This window comes from Archocentrus centrarchus, chromosome 19 (assembly GCF_007364275.1).
Source record: "Archocentrus centrarchus isolate MPI-CPG fArcCen1 chromosome 19, fArcCen1, whole genome shotgun sequence".
Lineage (NCBI taxonomy): Eukaryota > Metazoa > Chordata > Actinopteri > Cichliformes > Cichlidae > Archocentrus > Archocentrus centrarchus.
Window position 1 is genome coordinate 26,775,825 of NC_044364.1, and position 19,175 is coordinate 26,794,999.

Genomic DNA, 19,175 nt, shown 5'->3' on the forward strand with positions numbered 1-19,175 from the left:
ATTCCTGTCTCATTGTCTTTTACATTTCAAACAATTTCTGATGACAGTTTGGAAGCAGATCAAATTTTAGGGTTTGTATTACTTTCATGCAGAAGCAGAGATCCTTGAATCTTTTAAGTGTCCTACTTGAAGTTATAAACTGCATCAAATCAGCTTCACCCTGACCCTGTCTAGTTTCATGAGACTTCCTCCACCCTCTGGTTTGCATCTTTTCCTTCCTTTACACCAGGATGGTGCCAGAATTCATGCGAACCTTTTACCAAGCTCCAAGATGACCAAATAAATAACACATTTAAACTAGTGCATATCTGATCCTTTAAACATGATTGGTTACTGTGGTCCACTCTGCCCCTAACTTATCCTCCACTATTTGTTTCCTTGCAAACACATTTAATTCCTCACAGTGACACAGCAGACAGATCACAGCCTGCTGGGTCATGTTCAGTCTCTCACTGATAGACACCAGTATCTCCATGGTCCACATGGTGGGCTGGATGTAGAAGCTTCTGGAGGGACAGCAGTAGATACTCTAGGTGACCAGGATCAGATATTGCTTCATCAGCAATACCTGGCCATACTTAAAGGATGATTTCTTCTCAATGAAACTAGAAGACAAAAGCAACATGTCAACATTTAATCATCTCCTAAAGTTTCCTGCAGGGTTTAACCCATTTCAGACACGTTTCACAGTAATAATGACCCACATGTGTACTAGGTACCCCTTCGTTTCCATTAATACCATCAATTAAAAAACATTACCTTGATGTGGGTGAGCAGCAGAAATGGATTCAAGGATTATAAAATCAAAATTCATACTATGTGTTTAAGATGCACATATTCAGTTCACTTCACTTCAAGTCAATTTTATTTATATAGCAGATACATGATTGTATCTTATATTGATTTTTATTTGTTGAGCTCTTTGGGGCTTTTTCAGCTTCTTTTTCTGTTTATCTGCTCTTATTCTTTTGTGTAATTGTTTGCATTTATTATTTTGAGCTATTATATATCATTTGAGCTGTTTTTGACTTTTTTGCTGTTGTAACAAAAAAGATTTACCAACTTTTGGGATAAATGAGAATATTTCATCTTATTGTGTATAACAGACAGTTGGAAAATGGTGATATATTATAAAATGAATGTAGATGTGCAGCTTTAACATAATAATATAATAAAGAAATAAACTATTTCATATCTGAAACTAATAATCCTTCCTGCCTTCACCCCAGCTATGTTGGGATCTGTTGAGCTCCCTGCACACAAATGTTGAGCAATGAGAAGATTCGGACTGGTTTCAGGCAATAAACGAGTCAAAGCTAATGCCTTCACCAATGCTGTGAGAGCTGTGAGAGCCTCACTCACTCCCATGGTGTTCTTCATCCATACCTCATAAAGTAAACCTCCATTTCCATGAAGGCTGGTTTTCTGAGTGAGCAGGAAAATATGAACCATCCCAGCAGAAAAACAAGCCATGCCTTTGTGTTAGAGTAAAAAAATAAAACAGCTGAACTGTTGCTTAAAGGTCATTCAATCCTGTGTGGTTCATGTGGTTTTTCCATCTTCAGTTCTTTTCTCTTGATTGTTTGAAACACTGACAGACTGGGAGTAGAATTCAGCTCAAAGTTTAAACACAAATAAGGGAAATAAACTCATCTGACGTCATGTTTAAACAAATGATCTACATTTACCATTACCTGGATACAACTTTCTTAAACATATAGAGTGGGAGTGAATATAACGTCATGACTTTTGAGTTTTGATATTTGTTTCTAATTCAGTTTGGAAAGTATTTCTTATTATTTTGTGTCAGTTTGCTTCCTGTTGTTGACCTACTTCCCACCTTGTTAATATCTGCTCCTCTCTAATTAATTGCACATATCATCTAAGCTATAAAAAACCATCTGAGAAATTCACAACTTCTAATGTAAAGGATCCCTGTACAGAAAGTACTGTGTCATTAGGATTTGAGCCAGCTGCTGCTAATTAGTCATCAGCCAGTGTGAGCACTTGTATAAGCAGAAGTTTGGGCAGTTTGGTGGTCTGGAACATTCAGGTGTTTGCTAACATGATGCCACAAACTTCCCAGAAGCAAAGTCACCGCAAGGTCTGACTGTTCAACGCTCAGAGAAACTGCAAAATACCCAAGAGCTCCATCTCAGACTGCAGGCCTTAGTCAGCATTTTAAAAGTTAAAGTTCATGACATCACAACTAGAAACAGACTGAACAGATGTGGTTCATTTGGAAGGGCTGCTAGGAGACAGCCCTGTCTCTTTAAGAAGAGCAGCAGGGCTTAGATTTACAAAGCTGCATCTGAACGAACCACAAGTTTTCTGGAACAATTTCCTTTGGACAGACAAGACCACAGTAGAGTTGTGTGAACATTATATACAGCAGCACATTTGGAGAAAACCAATCACAGGATGTCAACACAAACAGCTCACACCAACTGTCAGCACGGTGATGGAGGAGTAATGATTTGTGCTTGTTTTACAGCCACTAGACCCGGGCAGCCTGCAGTCACTGAGTAAACCATGAACTCCCCTGTGTACCAAAGTATTCAGGAGTCAAATGTGAAGCCAACTTTAACCATCAACTAAAGTTTGGTTGAAAAAGCCATCAACAGGACAATGATCCCAAGCACAGCAGCAAATTTAAAACAGAACGACTGAAAAAGAAAACACTATAGACCTCAATCTGACTGAGATGCTGTGGTGGTACCTTCAGAGGGCTGTGCATAAATAAATGTCTGTAAATTTCAATGAACTGAAGCAACATTGTGAAGAAGAGTGAGCCAAAATTCATCCACAACCATGTGAGAGACTGAAATGGGACACAACGCCATTACTGGAAATTATTGCTGCAGTTCAGCAATTATGAGGAATACTTTTTTCCTGGACTGCACAGAATCATGGTTAATAATCCAGATCAGATCCTTCTAATTTACCAAACTTTCATTTGTATTTAAATGTTTATGTTTTGGTTATTAAAGTTATTAAACGTACTCTTCAGTAATAAAATTTTTCTTCCATTTGGACTCTATTTTTTCATAATTATTTGAACGCATTTTCTAGGTTTAACCTCATATTTGTGCTGTCAGAGTTATTGTTCCAGATTTGTGGGTACTTTTCTTTGGGAGGAGGCCAAAACGTCTCACCAGTCAGCACCAGTTTGTTTTGTTTGTTTGTTTCTTTACATGTGCAGTAAAAACCGTGTTTGATCATCTGGTCCCTTTTATTGTGAAAAACCATGACACGGCGGAAGTAAACAGTAATCACGTTACAACCCGGAAGAATTGGCTTTCTCTGGTTAACGTTTGAATAGACGAGAATGACCGATTTATCTTCTGGAGAAACGGTTAAACGCGATGCTGCTCCCATCTTGCAGCCTCTCGTAGTCGTTTCTGAGTCCTAATCTTTGGGCCTGGAAGTGGAGGCGGTCGAGTGCGAGCAGCAACGCCCCGATGAGAGCAGGCGGCCCGTCGGAGGGAGAAAAATATCCTCAGTGTGTTTACCAGGCGGTTCAGGGAGGCTGTTTCCCCGCAGTGTGTCGTTAGCTCACCGTGCGGCTGTGCGAGTGGTTCTTCAGACGGAGAGGAAACATGGCTGAGCTGCATGTTGTGGAACCGAGTGGTGCTGGCACCATAGAGCAGCCCGAGCACCGCGACGTCCGGGGCTCGGTGCGCCTGGCGTCGCCCACTCTCATGGTTCCGCCGCGGAGCAGCCAGCTCAGCCCGGGCGGGGTGTCGGGCTGCAGCGGCGGCGGCGGGAGGTCGGTGTTCGGGTTCCCGGTGAAGAGCAATCCCAGCTCCCCGTCCGAGCCGGTGGACAAGCCGGGCTCACGCTGGGTCCGGCTTAACGTCGGCGGTACCTACTTCATCACCACCAAACAGACGCTGTGCAGAGACCCCAAATCTTTCCTGTTCCGCCTGTGTCAGGAAGACCCGGACCTGGACTCTGACAAGGTGACTGGGATGTCAGAAAAACAAATATATACAAGACTGGTTCACACAGCAAAGGAACAAAAAGCTGTAACAGCATAACTGAAAAAAGTAAAGGAAAAAATACATGATATGTATAAATACAAAATACATTTCCTTAGTAGTACCCCTCTGAGGGTATGAGGGTTACTGAAAGTAAAATCAAAAGGCCGTCGGGCGATGACGGCTACAATTCAGATTTAAAAAAGAGAGCGAGAGAATTTACTAGGAAAAAATGTTCTTATTTACAAGAAAAAAAGAATTTAAATTAACAACCATGCAAATTTACAAAAAAAAAAAAAACAAGGAAATTTGAGTGAAAAACTTAGAAATTTACAAAAAAAATGGGGAAATTTATGAGGAAAAAACTGACAAATTTACCAAAAGAAAGTTATAAGCAACAAAAACAGGGAAATGTACAAGACTAAATTTGGCAAACTGATGAGAAAATAAGCACACATTTCTTTTAAAAAATGTAAATGTACAAGAAAAACAGGCACACTTATAAGGGAAGAGGCGAGAGGAATGGCTAATTTATGGTACAAATTCTCTCCTGTCGTTTGTGTTTTGTCTTTTTTCTCTTTCATCACCCAGTCAGTTGGAGCAGATGGCTGCTTCTCCCTTAGCCTGCGCCATTGGAGGTTTCTTCCTGTTAAAAGGGAGTTCTTGGTCATGGGGGATCATCTGATTACTGGGGTTTTTCCTCAGAATTTTGTAAGGTTTCTACCTTTGACTTTTGATTTGACATTTGTTAATGAATTTTATGTTTTGGTGGTTCAGAATCTGACTAGGATGCCACCTGGACGCCTCCTAGGTGAGGTATTTTAGGTATATCCAGCTGGGAGTAGACCAGGAGGACATGCTGGAGAAATGTTTCTCTGCTGGCTTGGGAAAGCCTCTGTGTTCCCCCAGAAGAGCTGGAGGAGTTGGCTAGGGAGAGGGAGGTCAGGGCAACTCTGCTCAAGCCTTGATTATACTCCGTTGCAGACACGGAAAGCTGAAGATCTGATGGAAGTAGTCAGTAATTCTACTTCTTTGAAGTTCAAGCATGTTGACAAAAAAACAGGCAGATACGTGGACATCCACATGGACCCCCGCACTCACCGACTGATGAAATTTACCTCACTTGGATCCAAATGGACTCTAGTGGACTCGCAGACATGGAAAGTATAATGAAGGCTTTAGACTGCAGCTCCCGCTATCTAAAACAAACAGACGAACTATATTTTAAGTTAACAGCTGGTCACGATAGATGGTTGCTACTCCCTGAGTCTGGTACTGATGTTTCTATTGAAAGGGAGTTCTTCCTCCTCACTGTCACCAAGTGCTGCTCATAGAAGATCATCTGATTGTTGGTTTTCTCCCTTGTGGGGACTTTACTGTTTGTTGTGAACTGACACTATATGAATAAAATTGAACTGAATTCTTCTTACAGGATGAGACCGGAGCCTACCTAATCGACAGAGACCCCACGTACTTTGGCCCTATCCTGAATTACCTTCGGCATGGAAAACTGATCATGGATAAGAATCTGGCAGAAGAAGGTAAAAACCAAAAACATAACGCGGTGCTGTCAGTGAACAGCGTCTGAGACACCAAATAATGCATTCATTTGATTTGTGTTTCAGGTGTTCTCGAGGAAGCCGAGTTTTACAACATTGCCTCGCTGGTGAGGCTGGTGAAAGAGAGGATACGGGACAATGAGAATCGGACGTCTCAGGTACATAAAACCAAAATAAGTCTCTGTAATTGACTTTCAAATAGAACCCAAACAGCTTGTAATGTGTTCAAACAAAAAAGTTTGTCTGCGTGCAGATTGTTGATGCTTTGTTAATAACGCTCTGTGTGTCTTTGCCGTGTCCCTCAGGGCCCCGTGAAGCATGTGTATCGAGTACTACAGTGCCAAGAGGAGGAACTCACACAGATGGTCTCAACCATGTCGGACGGTTGGAAGTTTGAGCAGGTGCAGGAAACATTTTTTTAAAAAAATATGTGATCTTTATTTCATGCTTTAGTCATTTCCAAGCTGCAGTTTTAAGCTCCAGTTGACCTTAAATGTATGTCAGCACTGAGGTATTAATTTCCAAACACGAAGGACTGGGGATGGAACGTTTTAATCATGCAGCTACTAAAGGGGCTTTCTTGGTGTTGACCTGAATGTGTCTTCAGTGGGACTGTGCCACATTGTATTGTCCACTAAATTTATAGTCATATGGTGTGTATTTAATCAACCTTTACCAATTTTATTTGACCTCCAAAACATCTGTGTAGAGCCTTAAAACATCTTTGAACCTTATAATAAAGGTGGCGGGTATAAATAACCCATTAACATTACTAATAGCTGTAAATAATTAAAGTCTTTACCACATGTGACTGCTCCACAGAGGGCTATTTATGATTATTTGGTACTTTTGATTATAAAAATACCATATTTATTGCATTTATGAAATTATAGAACTAAAATAACAAAATTTGTTCACAGTTGTGAAGTGGAGGAAAAATGATCTATTAGCATTTTTAGGCCTACTTTGAGACAAATGCTATAAAGCTCTGCAGGAGTTCTACTCATACTTGTGCAGATTAAGTGGAAGGCTTCATTCTCACACACCTAGAGACCGGTTTGTGAATTCCTTGACAACCTACAGTTGCTAAGGGAATCCCTGACCAGTTGGCGAGTGGTTGGTTGCCATCCCTGGTGAAGTCATAAACATGGTGCTGCACCACGAACCTCCATGTGATTGCTTTGGTTGCTCCTAGGTTGCCACTGTTGCCTGAAGTTTGAGTCTGACTCGTCTGGCTGAGTGCTCGTGAAACTTAAAGTGTGATGCAAATCAGAAATGGAGAACGTTTTTCTTCACAGTAAAATTTTGCCTCACAAATCAACATGTTTCAAACGGCACAGCGATGGTCTCTGTTTCCAGTTTGCACGGCACTTTTTCAAGTTTCCACTCCACCAGCAGTTTCCAAGTGTTTGCAGACAAGTCCCTCTCTTCCAAATGGGCAAGTGCAGCAACCCAGAACCCAGAGCAGTCAGAAGGACGTTCTTGGTCCAGCACTCTATTTCTCTTTGAGCCAATTTTACCCAGCCGATCTCTAGCCCTGTGGGACTGAAGCCTAACCCAGACACAGGTGTGTGATTATGTCCGGCACATCAGTGCAGGGGCTTTCAGTTTATCAGTTTATACAGAGGGAGATGCTGCAGCTGCTTGGAAAGACTTTCTGGAGAAAACTCTCTGCTTCAGTATGCTTCAGCAGTATTCTTCTCCTTCATTCAGGAGAATACTGCAGTGAGTCCAGCACACCCACCAGCATAATCAGTGATGGGGGTATTGTGACGTCACATTTGGTGCTCAACAAAACCATAAATGAGGCATAAGCAGCAGCATTTGCTGTGGAAACAGACAAATCTGTCCACACACTGCTTTTCTTATCTTCCTTGGTGACTTTAGTATCTTTTGGTTTCGAAGGCATACCTGGGGGACTGAGAACTAGAGGAATTAAGGTGCAGGCGGTAGACGGAGTCCATGACAACCAATTTTCACAGCTGGAGAATTTAAAGACTCTTTCATCAGTGATAAATAAAAAAAAAAATCCACCTTGATATAAATTTTTTGTCAAAGCTACGGAGAGCCACAGGAGTTCACGAGCTGCAGGTTCATCATCTTTGATCTAGTTTAAAAAACAGGGCTCATAAAGACACTAAAAATAGGTACAGTGATATTAGTCTGTATTGGCCTTTCTGACAGGTAATATCTGCTGATATCAGAGGCTGTGTTTATCTGTTGTATCACTTTTGTCCAGGCTGAATGTTGAAAAGCTCAAAGGCCTTAAAACCCATTCAGTTATTTTTTTATGATAAAAATTTCTTTGTTTGATGATTTTTATTTTAGCCATAATCAGCAGTTTTTGGAAAACAACAACAACCAAAAATGTAGTTTGTAGTTTAATAAAAGTCCTTTGGTTGGGTCATAATAATATGATCATTTATGATTCTTCTATAGCATGTAAGCTGGATTAGTGTTTTAGTTATTAGTGATTAGTGTTCCAGATGTTTATAATTGCTGTGAAACACACAGACATACATGATGTACAACAAATTTATGTTCCTAAATTAAGGTGTATATAAAAAAGATATTTTGTATTATGAGAACAGTTTTAAAACATCAGCCACTGATAAAATGATTTCTTCTGTGCCAGCATTAGTAAGACTGGACGTGTAGGGTGTGAAAGTTTCTGGAGTGGAGGCTCTAACTGTCTCTTTTAACCCTCAGCTCATAAGCATCGGCTCCTCGTATAACTATGGCAACGAGGACCAGGCAGAATTTCTGTGTGTAGTTTCCCGGGAACTCAACAACTCCACTAACGGCATTGTCATCGAGCCCACTGAGAAGGCCAAGGTGAGCCAATGTTTTGTACTGTTCTGCCTGGAAATCTCACGACAGGGCCAAAAACTGCAGATCCTGTTTGTATGTTAAAGCCTGGATTATCCCACCGCCCTGTGCCACAGAGGCTGAAGGATACGTGTGGAGGGTCCTTGGCATCTTTGATGTCATTCACTGATTGTGTGAATTACAGCACCAGATTTGTATTTGTCTGCCCAAAAGTATCATGCCTGACAGTTTGAATCAATGTCTAAGCATTTTATAAAAAATATCTCCAGGTTGTATTTTTTATGAATCAAGGCTGTAGTGAAATAGTCCAAATAACTACAGTGATCCCTCACCTATCGCAGGGGTTACGTTCCAGAGACCCCCGCAATAGGTGAAAATCCGCGAAGTAGTGGTGTTATTTTTATTTTATTATTTATATATATTTTCAGGCTTTCCCACACTCCTATAAATCTTTCCCACTCTATTATAAACACTTCATATGCTCTTAAACACTGTCTACACTCTTAAACCTATGTAATTTTAACAACATGTAAAATTCTATATTGATCCAAAATCCCGCGACATAGCAAAAACTCCACGATACATTTACATTTTTTTTTTTAAAAAAAAGCAAACAAAAAAACACGATGCAGCAAAGCCGCAATAAGTGAGCTGCAATATAGCGAGGGACAACTGTGCTTCCTGCTTCTTTTGCATAATCACTTTTTCTTGACCTCAAAAATGTCAGAGAATCTGCTCTTACACTAGACTCCTTAAGAATGTGACCACATGTGGTTGATTTGAGTCTATTGTGTTTAAACCCAGTGTAGTGTCCCAAAGATGGTCTACAAAGAGATGCTTTACTCCATGAAGTGTTTCCTGCAGGTCATATAAAAGAAAATATCACTTCATTATCAAGTTTGTAATTCTAAAGAAAAGGGAGTGAAACAGCCTTTGAAGTGTCAAATTAAGCCTAATCAAACTAAGAAGCCCATGTTTAAGGTGGAGCTGTGTAATAAATGTGTTATACAAGACATTCAATAGGAAGTACGGCTTTCTGTGGATGTGATGCAGGCAGTCACCTTTCCACCTGTCTCTCCATTCCTGGATGAGTGCAGCCTGCAGATCTGCAGTGGTCATTGGCTGTGATGCACTCATGGACACACAGTGCTGCAGCATTAACTAACATCAGTCAGCCAGAGCTGACAACTACTCACAGAACATGTTTGGGTCTAACGGAATAAAATGATGTACTGAGAGATGGGTTTAAAACAAAGATTTCATGACATGGAATTTTTTGACTGGTAGATTTTCTATTCCCACTGGAGAGATGATTCAGAGTAACTCCTCTCTTCATGAAGGTTTTCTGTGACTGAAGTCCACAGATCCATTTTCTTCCACTTATCCTGTTCAGGGTTGCGGGGGGGCTGGAGCCTATCCCAGCTGTCATAGGTCGAGAGGCTGGGTACACCGGCCTGTCGCAGGGCTAACACAGAGACACAGACAACCATTCACACTCACATTCACACCTATGGGCAATTTAGAATCACCAGTTAACCTAACCCCACTAAGTACATGTCTTTGGACTGTGGGAGGAAACTGGAGTACTCAGAGGAAACCCACACAGACACAGGGAGAACATGCAGACTCCTAAAGGCAGCAATACAGCAACCAACTTAAATAATGAAAACCTTAAACTCAAATGAATCAGCAGGTTATGGCATGTAAAACACTTTTAATGAACATTTACATGCCAATGATGGTGTGTTGCTTTAAATAATAATGGGACAGGATTATGCCCTTTCCTTCTTTTTTTTTTTTTTTTAATTTATTTGCCCTTTCCTTTAATAAAGGATGTTGTTCCAGTGTATCTCCTACTAAAGGAGGTAATAAAGGTAGCACTGAAGCTACTTTTCTCAGTGTTTAATATACTTCCAGCTCACGTGATTCAGTTAGGAACCTTCCTAATGAAAATATTTGAGTATTTGAACCATAACCCATTTATTGCCAGACTGGTCACAGCAGACTTACTGCAGTTTCTAAACAGTTCGACTTGGTGGAAAGCTCAGATGTTATACTCACTCTAGCTCGATTTATTGTGCTGTATTAAATACTTAATGTGGAAACAGCAACAAATGCAGCAGCTAAATATAACTGCATGGATAAGGTGCAGCTCAGCTAGAAATAGTCCATGTGCTGGGAGGCAGGATGCCACAAAAGTCGAGAACCTTCTGAACTGTTCTGAGCCACTGTTGTGTGTTTGAATAATTTATCACTTGTTTTTCTCCATGTCTTCATAATTCTTACCTGCGTGGGAGTGAGTGCTTATAGTAATCTGTAAGATTATTTTCAGTCTAGATAACAAGAACACCTTGGTTATAAATTGACATTTAATACCATATCATATCCATCAAAGCAAATGAAAGACTCAGATTTCATTCACACTTACTGTGTGTGAGATATGGAACTGAGTCAGTTTGGTTTGTCAAGGAGAGTATGTTTTTCATTGTCCATGAGTATAAAATGCATTTACAGACCAAATATTCATTTTAAACTGTTTTATTAAACGTGGACATGATTTCTGGGCTTGTGAAAGTGAAGCCAAAAGGCCTGCATTCTCGCAAATGGCCAGCAGGGGCACTCCTCCAGTCTCATTGTATACAAGTCTTTGCGAAAATGATTCCTACTTCCCATTTGAGCTATGACTTCAGTGAGCACTTTCCAAATAAGTTAATCGCTAGTTTCAAATCTTATTTCATCCAGCATGGCACTCATTTGGAAATTGTGGTCCCGTTCTTCCCTCACCCCAACCAGTCGTGGCAGATGACTGCCCCGACATGAGCCTGGATCTGCTGGAGGTTTCTTCCTGTTAAAAGGGTGTTTTTCTTTCTCGCTGTCACCAAGTGCTTGCTCATAGGCGATTGTCTGATTGTTGCAGTTTTCTCGCTTTCTTTACCATACAATGTAAAGTGCCTTGAGGTGACTCTTGTGATTTGGGGCTATATAGTAATTGAATTGAATTTAGAGTAAACCAGGTGATAAAGCAGGATAAGATTTAAGTTGTGGCTACATTTGGATTTACAAATCTTTGAGAGAGTTCTTCATGTTCAATAAAAGATGGTGTCCAAGATCTTTTAGATACACTCTATGGAATTTACTGTACTTTTTTCTTTCAAGCTTTTCAGCTGTACATTTTAGAGTGATCATCTATTTATAAAGGAAAGTTTTCAGTTCGAAGGAAAAATGCCCATTGGAAGAAAGGCTGAGCTGTTCCAGTTAAGCACCCATGCTGGGAAAAGTGGCTATTCTGTATCTGAAATATAATGTTCCTTTTTTACCGCTTAAATAAATTGGGGTAAAAGAAAATCTCGGCACTCATGAGTGAGTGGGAAGTTACACAGGAAGACAAATACTGTAGAAACACTGCAGCGCACAGTCTGTCTGCTTAAATATTTACTGGATTACCATAGGACTGCAACGATTCATTGAATTAGTTGATTACAATGCAGATTTTTTTTTGCTTCGAGGCTTCGTTTGGACTCTGTAGAGCTCACCATGTAAACGCAAGTGTTTCACCCACATTAGTGACTAAATAGACCTGCAGTTCAAACATATTTAGAAGCACACGTGTGAATAAAAAGAATGACAGCATTAAGCCCATGCAGTTTTCTCAACAGCATCCAAAACAGCAGCGGTTGTTTCTGTGATCGCCAGGGAAAGCTTTGTTGGTTAGAATGCTGGCTGCATCCTTCATCAAACCACCTGATCAGCAAACTCCAGTGTGAAGAAATGAGCCCTCTGCAGCTGCTCCATCCACACAGCAAAAAATCTACATTAAAGCTATAGAAGTTCAAACATGCAGACGAACTGTTAACTCAGTTTGACACCATGTTTAAATCAGTCTGACAGCAGCCGTCCTGCTGTATATGCAGTGATACCTGCAGCAAGCAAGGGCCAGTGGGTGTCCTAGACCATATTTATTTTAAATGGACTAGTTCTTATATAACACTTTTCTAAACACTCAAAGCACGTACACAACATGTTTACATTTACCCCATTCATACAAGCACTTCCATGATTATCTAAGCGAAGTGCTTTTTATTACCTACCATTCACACACATTCACACTCCAACAGTTGTGTCGGAGAGCAATTTAGGGTTAAGTATCTTGCCCAAGGATACATTGGCATGCAACCTGGAGTAGCCAGGATTCGAACCGCTGACCTTCCGATCAGTACCTGCGCTACCTCCTGAGCTACAGCCACCAGCTACAGCTTTAGTATCATTATTTATTTATCATTATTTCAGATTTATGTTCATATAAACGTTAATTAATTATATAAATTTTATTATATTTATATTTTAAAATATAAAAATAAAAGTGTTTTGTTTTTTTTTTTCCCTCATGCCAGTAAAACGTGGACCAGTAAAACTCTGAGCTACTGACCCTGTGCTGTTAGGCTGGATGCTGAATTATTATTAACATTAATTATTAACATGTACACCTATCAGAACGTCTGTTTCTGCAGCAGGAAACGCTTCAAAGCTCAGGACAGACCTGAGAACGCTGATATGCTCACTTTGCTTTATTACACTAACCACATGCTCCTTTAAAGGCTCACAGGCACGCATACTCACTTATTCACTAGCACACAGAAACAGGCAGACGCACACAACTCACACATGTACACACACATGCATGCACAAAAACACACGCACACACAACAAATCTCCCTCATCCAGGAGACAAAATGCTTTTTTTTTCCCTCTTCTAATTCCAAGAAGACCGTAAAGGCTATTTTATTTTAGGTTGTGTGTATTTCCTATTTATTTTTGCATTTAAATGATTTCTTTAAAATCTGATTTTAATATGACACAAACACAATGAAATGCAGTTAAACTATTGTTCCATTTTAGAAATAAGCAGCTCATTTTAAAATGCCTGTGTTTTTCACTTTTGAATATTTATTATTCCTCATTCATAAGACAAAAGATTTCTTATCCAATTACTCGATGGAATAATCAATACTTGATTATTGAAATAATCAATAGCCCTTCAGACAGACCCTTCAGTCTGTCTGACGCTCTCTTTGTGGCATATAGTTTCTGAAGGAAATAAATATTACAGACTGCTGTCTGCATGAATCCAAACACCACTACTTTTCCTATCAGTACAATCATCATTTAATCCATGTACTGAGAGGAACTTCTGAAAAAACATGGTTGCTATCAACACTTGAAAATATTTTTTTTTTTTCTTCATTTTTTTTTATTGCAAAAAATTCCTGAAAATTCAAATATTTAAGTGCTTTTTAAAAGCTCTCTCTTAAATGCCTTGTTTGCCTTTTTTGTTCCTTCACAGATCCTTCAAGAGCGAGGCTCGCGGATGTGAAGAGATCCTGAACTTAACAATTTATGAGCAACAACCACATGAACATTTTCTTCACTTTTCATCAATCTCCTGCCACCTTTTTATCATCATCATCATCAGCCCACTTCCTTCTCCTCTGGTGTGCCTTTCCACAGCGGGGGCTGCCTGGCGCCTTCCCTGTCCTCCAGCACTGGTTTATCTTCTTGTTTCTTCTGCTCCACTTCGAAAGAGAGGTGAAAGGTTCAGGTGTTTTCCACGTTACAGCTTTTTAGTGGGCAGTGTGACAGAGGCGCAGGCTACGCTGCTGATTGTAGCCTCTTGTTGCTCTCAGTTGGATGGACAGAGCTACCAGAAATCATCTCCATCTTCATTTTGGATCTCCATCGCTGTTATAAGACAGGATACTTCCTCTTGGCTTACACATTTGGCTGTTGATTTAGCAGAAACCTCCTCAGGACTCTCAAAGACATAAAGGAATGGAAACACTCCACTGACTGACGGAGGAAGCATCGACTCCTCTGCAGGTGGAGGCCGAGACAGAGCAGTCACAGGTGGATGATGCAGGGACCGATCGCTCCTCATGAGCTAACCTGGAGCAGCATCTCTTCAGTGAACCACGAAATCTCCAGTGGCTCCTTTTGATCTGTAAGAAAAAAAGAAAACAAATGACTAAAAAAAAGACTTACCTACACTAGTGTACAATTTGTCAAGGCATGTGAGGAATCTATATAAATCTATATAGGCTACATGATGAAATTATATGAAAATTTGAATGCAAGTGGTGTAATTATTGATTTCTGTATCATAGTTGTCATATATTCACATATTCTGGTGGTTGACTCGATTGAAGTGATGGAGAAAATATCAGTTTTCCTGCCCGCTAACACGGGTGTGAGTTTGTGTTTGCAGTGCCTCTCTGCTTTCTGTTCACGACTGAAACATCACCAGTTTTTCAGCTGCACGTTTTCTGTAATGTTCGTCAAAAAAAAGAAGATAACATCAGTAACTTTTCTCTTAAATATCCGACTTTGATCTATTGCATATCTTAAAATTGTAATTAGGGACAAGGAAAACTGCTGTCATTGCCATTTGTCCAAGCGAGCGTGGCGTGACTGGGGTTGGACCGTGGCCAGTCTGTATGCTGCCTCAAAACCCTGAAACACCCTTCCCTCTCTGGCCTTGTGCTATTCTCTTTGCCAATATTCGCTCACTTTGCAGCTGCCTCTTGTTGCCACACCCAAACAACTGTGTTGTCTTACACTCTGCAGCACTTGTAGCAACCGTGGCGCAAGCTACGCTGTACCGCTCATGCTTAAAGTCCCGAGGTACCTGAATATTACGCGCTGTTAGTGACGCTGCATGATGGGAAGTGACTTCAGTTTTTCGGAGCTCGAGAGTGAAGCCTTAGGAGTTTGGCTGAAGTGTGTTGTTCTTGTGCTCAACATTAAGTTGCTATGTGATTGTGCTGTTTTTGATACTTTCAAAAACACTACAACAACATAGAAAAATACTTTGTATAAGCCAGATTTCACAATTGCTGCCCCCATTTATAGTTCTGCAATAAAAGGAAAATATCACATGTAAGCTTGATTTATACTTCCACGCCAACTGTAACTGTACTTCATGGCAATGCTGACCACAGCAGCTTCTTGGTAGTAAATACATCATACTGATTTTGCAAAGGTAACGCACATTATGGATTGTAATTGTGTTCTACTTTTCTCCAATGCTAATGCAGTAGCCGGTAATCTGCCCACGTAGCCATCTGCCATTTTCTTGTTTTCATAGCTCAACCAATCCATGTATTGACTAAGTAAATTTAATATTTATTAGCTCTAAATCCAACATAATTAACTCAGTCTCACTTGCCATTGTTTGAGGAATACATTAGTGGCATAAAAACCCCACCAGTGCACAGCTATGAATGCTAACAACAGCTTAGCGTCTGCATAGATTTAATTCAGGAGTATAAGTCAAGCTTTAATCTGTACATGCAACTGGCATGTACTAGAGCTAAAATGGTGATTTGTCAGTTGACAGAAAAGTGAAAGGGGACCCGTTCTGCTAATTTCCAGCTCTAGATTTTTATTCTTGAGCTTTGCATGAGTCTCATTTCAGAATAATCCTTATTATCTTATATGGGGCCTTGGTGCAGCCCCTCAGCTCATCCTCGAACTGCAACTGTTTTAGGTCCCATATAAACTTGAAGCTGACTTTATTCTGATTGGCTGCCCCTCATAAAGGGAAAAACTTCCTGATGATCATATTAGGAATAGTCAAACCAACTGACATAATACGGGGTCAAAAGTAGAAAAAGCTGTATGAAGCTGAACTTGTGGCTCACAGGGATTATTTGTATATTATGCTGATTTCAGTATCGTAATCATATATAGATGAGCAAAAAAGAGGAAAAGCACAGTAGGTCCCCTTTAATCTGCCACAGCTGAATACCAAGTCATTTATCAAGCAGAAATTGCCACTGATTTTTAATTTTCTGTGCTTTTTTTATATTTGTGTGGATTTAATATAGTCTGTGTATCTCTAATTTGCAAACGTCGCATAATAACAATTTTCAAACATTTCTAGTATCCAGAAGTATAAAAAGGGTTCACATGCCTTGTCAAAATGAGTTCTATAGTCACATTTATATTTTTAAAAAATGCTTTCTTTAGTATTTCTGCTTCATCAGTGACTCAGATTTATTTATTCTGTCAGTGACTAATCATTTCACCATCTGGGGTAAATGCAGCCTGTTAATGTGAGCAACTTAATGCAAAGTTTGAGCCATATTTACACATATCAGAAAGAGAACTGAGAATCGTTTTGTTCATGTCTCAGTCCAAGCTGAGGAGTTTTCACGACACTTATACTGACATTGACCCCTTTGATAACCCATCCTTTGTAAAGAATTTATTTGATGCAGTTATGTTGTACCACGCATGAAGAAAAATAATGCATTTTAATGGGGAAAAAATGGTACCTTTTGCTGTTATCATGCTCCCTGGTTTTTACCCGTATTGAGTGTGTGTTGTGCCGTTTTCTTCTGTAAACCAGAATAATGAGCAGACTTTGTACTGCTAAAAAATGCCCAAACGTGTCATTCAGGAGCACTTTTATTTCCCACTTGTTCTCTTGGCCCGTTCAAAGCACCTTGGATGTTCTTTCCTTTCGTCTGTGTCCAGTGTTGTGCCTTTGACCTGTGTTGTGCACAGTTGTACTCCCCTCTTATCATAACTGCCTCTCATACCTTTAAAAAAAAAAAAAAAACGCCAGGAGGCACCTACCTGAGGCATCATGTGTACACTGTCTATCTTGGTTTTTACTGTGTTTCAGTAAGAGGTGAGCCAAACTGAACCTTGGCATTATTTTATTATATATAAATTTGCAAACAGCTGCTTTCTTTGTGCCATTGCTTTGGAGCTAAATCCAACCACAGTCCCTTACACTCCTGGAGATTTAAAATATCTGCTGTGGTGGTGGTGGTGTGTTGGCATTATTGGTGGAGTGGACAACAGGAGGTCCAGTCCAGGCAGGTTTCCCTCTTCTGCTTATATCTTAGTAAAACTCCAGAAATGCACTTGGAAATTGATTTCCCTTCAAACTTGCCATAATGCAGCAGCTTCTTTTCTCCTTGACTTGCATGCTGAAGCTCTCTACAAAGGTCCCACTTTAGGTATTTGTAATCAATGTTCAGAGCCCTTAATGTATCCTTGTGAGCCCTGGTTTGGTCTCATCATGGTTGCATAGTTTGGTGGTTCCCAACTTCAGATTTTTTTTTCTTTTAGATTTTCCTCAGTCATTGCTTTTATTATTGCGTTTATTATTAATTAACAGCTTTGTGTTAATCCAGTTATATCATTTATTTACCGTTATAAGTGTTAGCATGTTAATGTTATCACTGAGGTAGCCACACTGACATTTTGTAATAACTAGTAAGGCTGTAGATTTATTTTATAATTCAGCTGAATTAGAAAAAATGCAAAAACTAAAACAGGATAAAACCGCAGTTTTTAGATTGTTAACTGCTAGCCATACGTTAAACCAGTGACATCAGCATTTTTTTTATTGTGAAAGTGTTAGCATGTTGAAGTTAGCTCTTAATTTGATTTTTCCTTAGTGTTACTTGAGGGATTAAACTCTTCATATAAGATATTTTGTTTGAAATGGGTACAAACCACAAAAATATGCAACCAAAAAAGTTGGGAACATCTGACCTAGATAAATTCTACAGTATACCTAATATTAATAAATAATTACCCAAACCACCTTTTTTTTTTTTTTTTTTTTTTTTTAAATAAGAAAGACAACTTTCAACCACTAGTTTTTACTTGTACCTGCACTAGTTACTCTACAAATAATCTGCAATGTTAATAAATCTGCAAAAAATATATATCTAGTGTTCGGGCACATGAAAACATGAGAGCATGCATTGTACTAGAGATGTCGTATACTGGATTTTGTCTGACCTCTGTGTTAGTGCAAATTGTATGTGATGCATGGTGGGGGGAAGCAGAGGGAAGGCATGGCTCTGTGGTTTGTAGGTGTAGATTTCTTATGTGGAACAGTTGGTCTACAACTTGATATATTCTCTACTCACAAGTTCCATTTCTTTGTCATTTTTGTATCTTTGTCATGTCGGTTTAACTTTAACGGTAGAAAGAATAGCTAGCTTTAAACACATATTACCCAGCCGATAAGACTGCAGACCTTTCAACCTAGCCCCCCAAACCTTGGTTTAAATAGCATTTATGCGACCTGCAGGTCAACACGCAACAAAAAAGAAAAGAAAAAAGTTTTTTTTAAATTTCATGGATCATTTTGCCAGTTAATCTGTAAACACCTGCATGCGTTTGTGGACATGCACACTTGTACACTCATTTAGACGTATTGATAATGTCACCTATTAACTTACTTTGTGTTCATTTATCAACAGTATTGATGTCAAATGTGAATATCGTCAACTGAGACTGTGGAGAAATGTCTGGAAGCCAACAAAACATTTTGTCTGATCGATTGTTTCACTTTTATTTATTTTATATTTTTTGAATTTTGTCTACCGATGTTTCTTTACATGTAACAATTTTAACAAAAACCCAGTCTGGTTTTTAATCATAAAATGTGTCTGTTTTAAACTGTAGCTCACTGACTATTTATTGGTTCCTTTGTGGATTTTTAAAAAATTAAACAAGGTGAAGTTTTTAACAATAGCATAATGAGAAGTTTAGAAAATTGTGTTTTCAAAGGGTTTATCTGTTTACAGTCCCATCATGTTACATGCAGAAATAATCCGTTTATTTATTGTAAATGTTAAACAATTTGGATGTAAGAAACCAAGCCTAAGACGCACCGATTGGCCACAACATTAAAACCACCTAACTAGTATTATCTAGGTCTCCTTCATGACAAAACAGTCCTGATTAGTCTGGGCATGGACACAGGACCACAGCAGGTTTCCAG

The 19,175-nt window shown here is 39.5% G+C and overlaps 1 protein-coding gene across 1 annotated transcript; it reads left to right on the forward strand.

Annotated features, from left to right (window-relative positions):
• The first annotated feature begins 3,599 nt into the window (after positions 1-3,599).
• kctd2 (potassium channel tetramerization domain containing 2) lies at positions 3,600-18,850 on the forward strand. The gene is made up of 6 exons (XM_030754587.1): positions 3,600-3,962; positions 5,413-5,521; positions 5,606-5,697; positions 5,845-5,940; positions 8,249-8,374; positions 13,710-18,850. Exons 1-6 carry the CDS (start codon positions 3,600-3,602, stop codon positions 13,737-13,739), a joined length of 816 nt encoding a protein of 271 aa, XP_030610447.1. The 3' UTR covers positions 13,740-18,850.
• Positions 18,851-19,175: the final 325 nt, after the last annotated feature.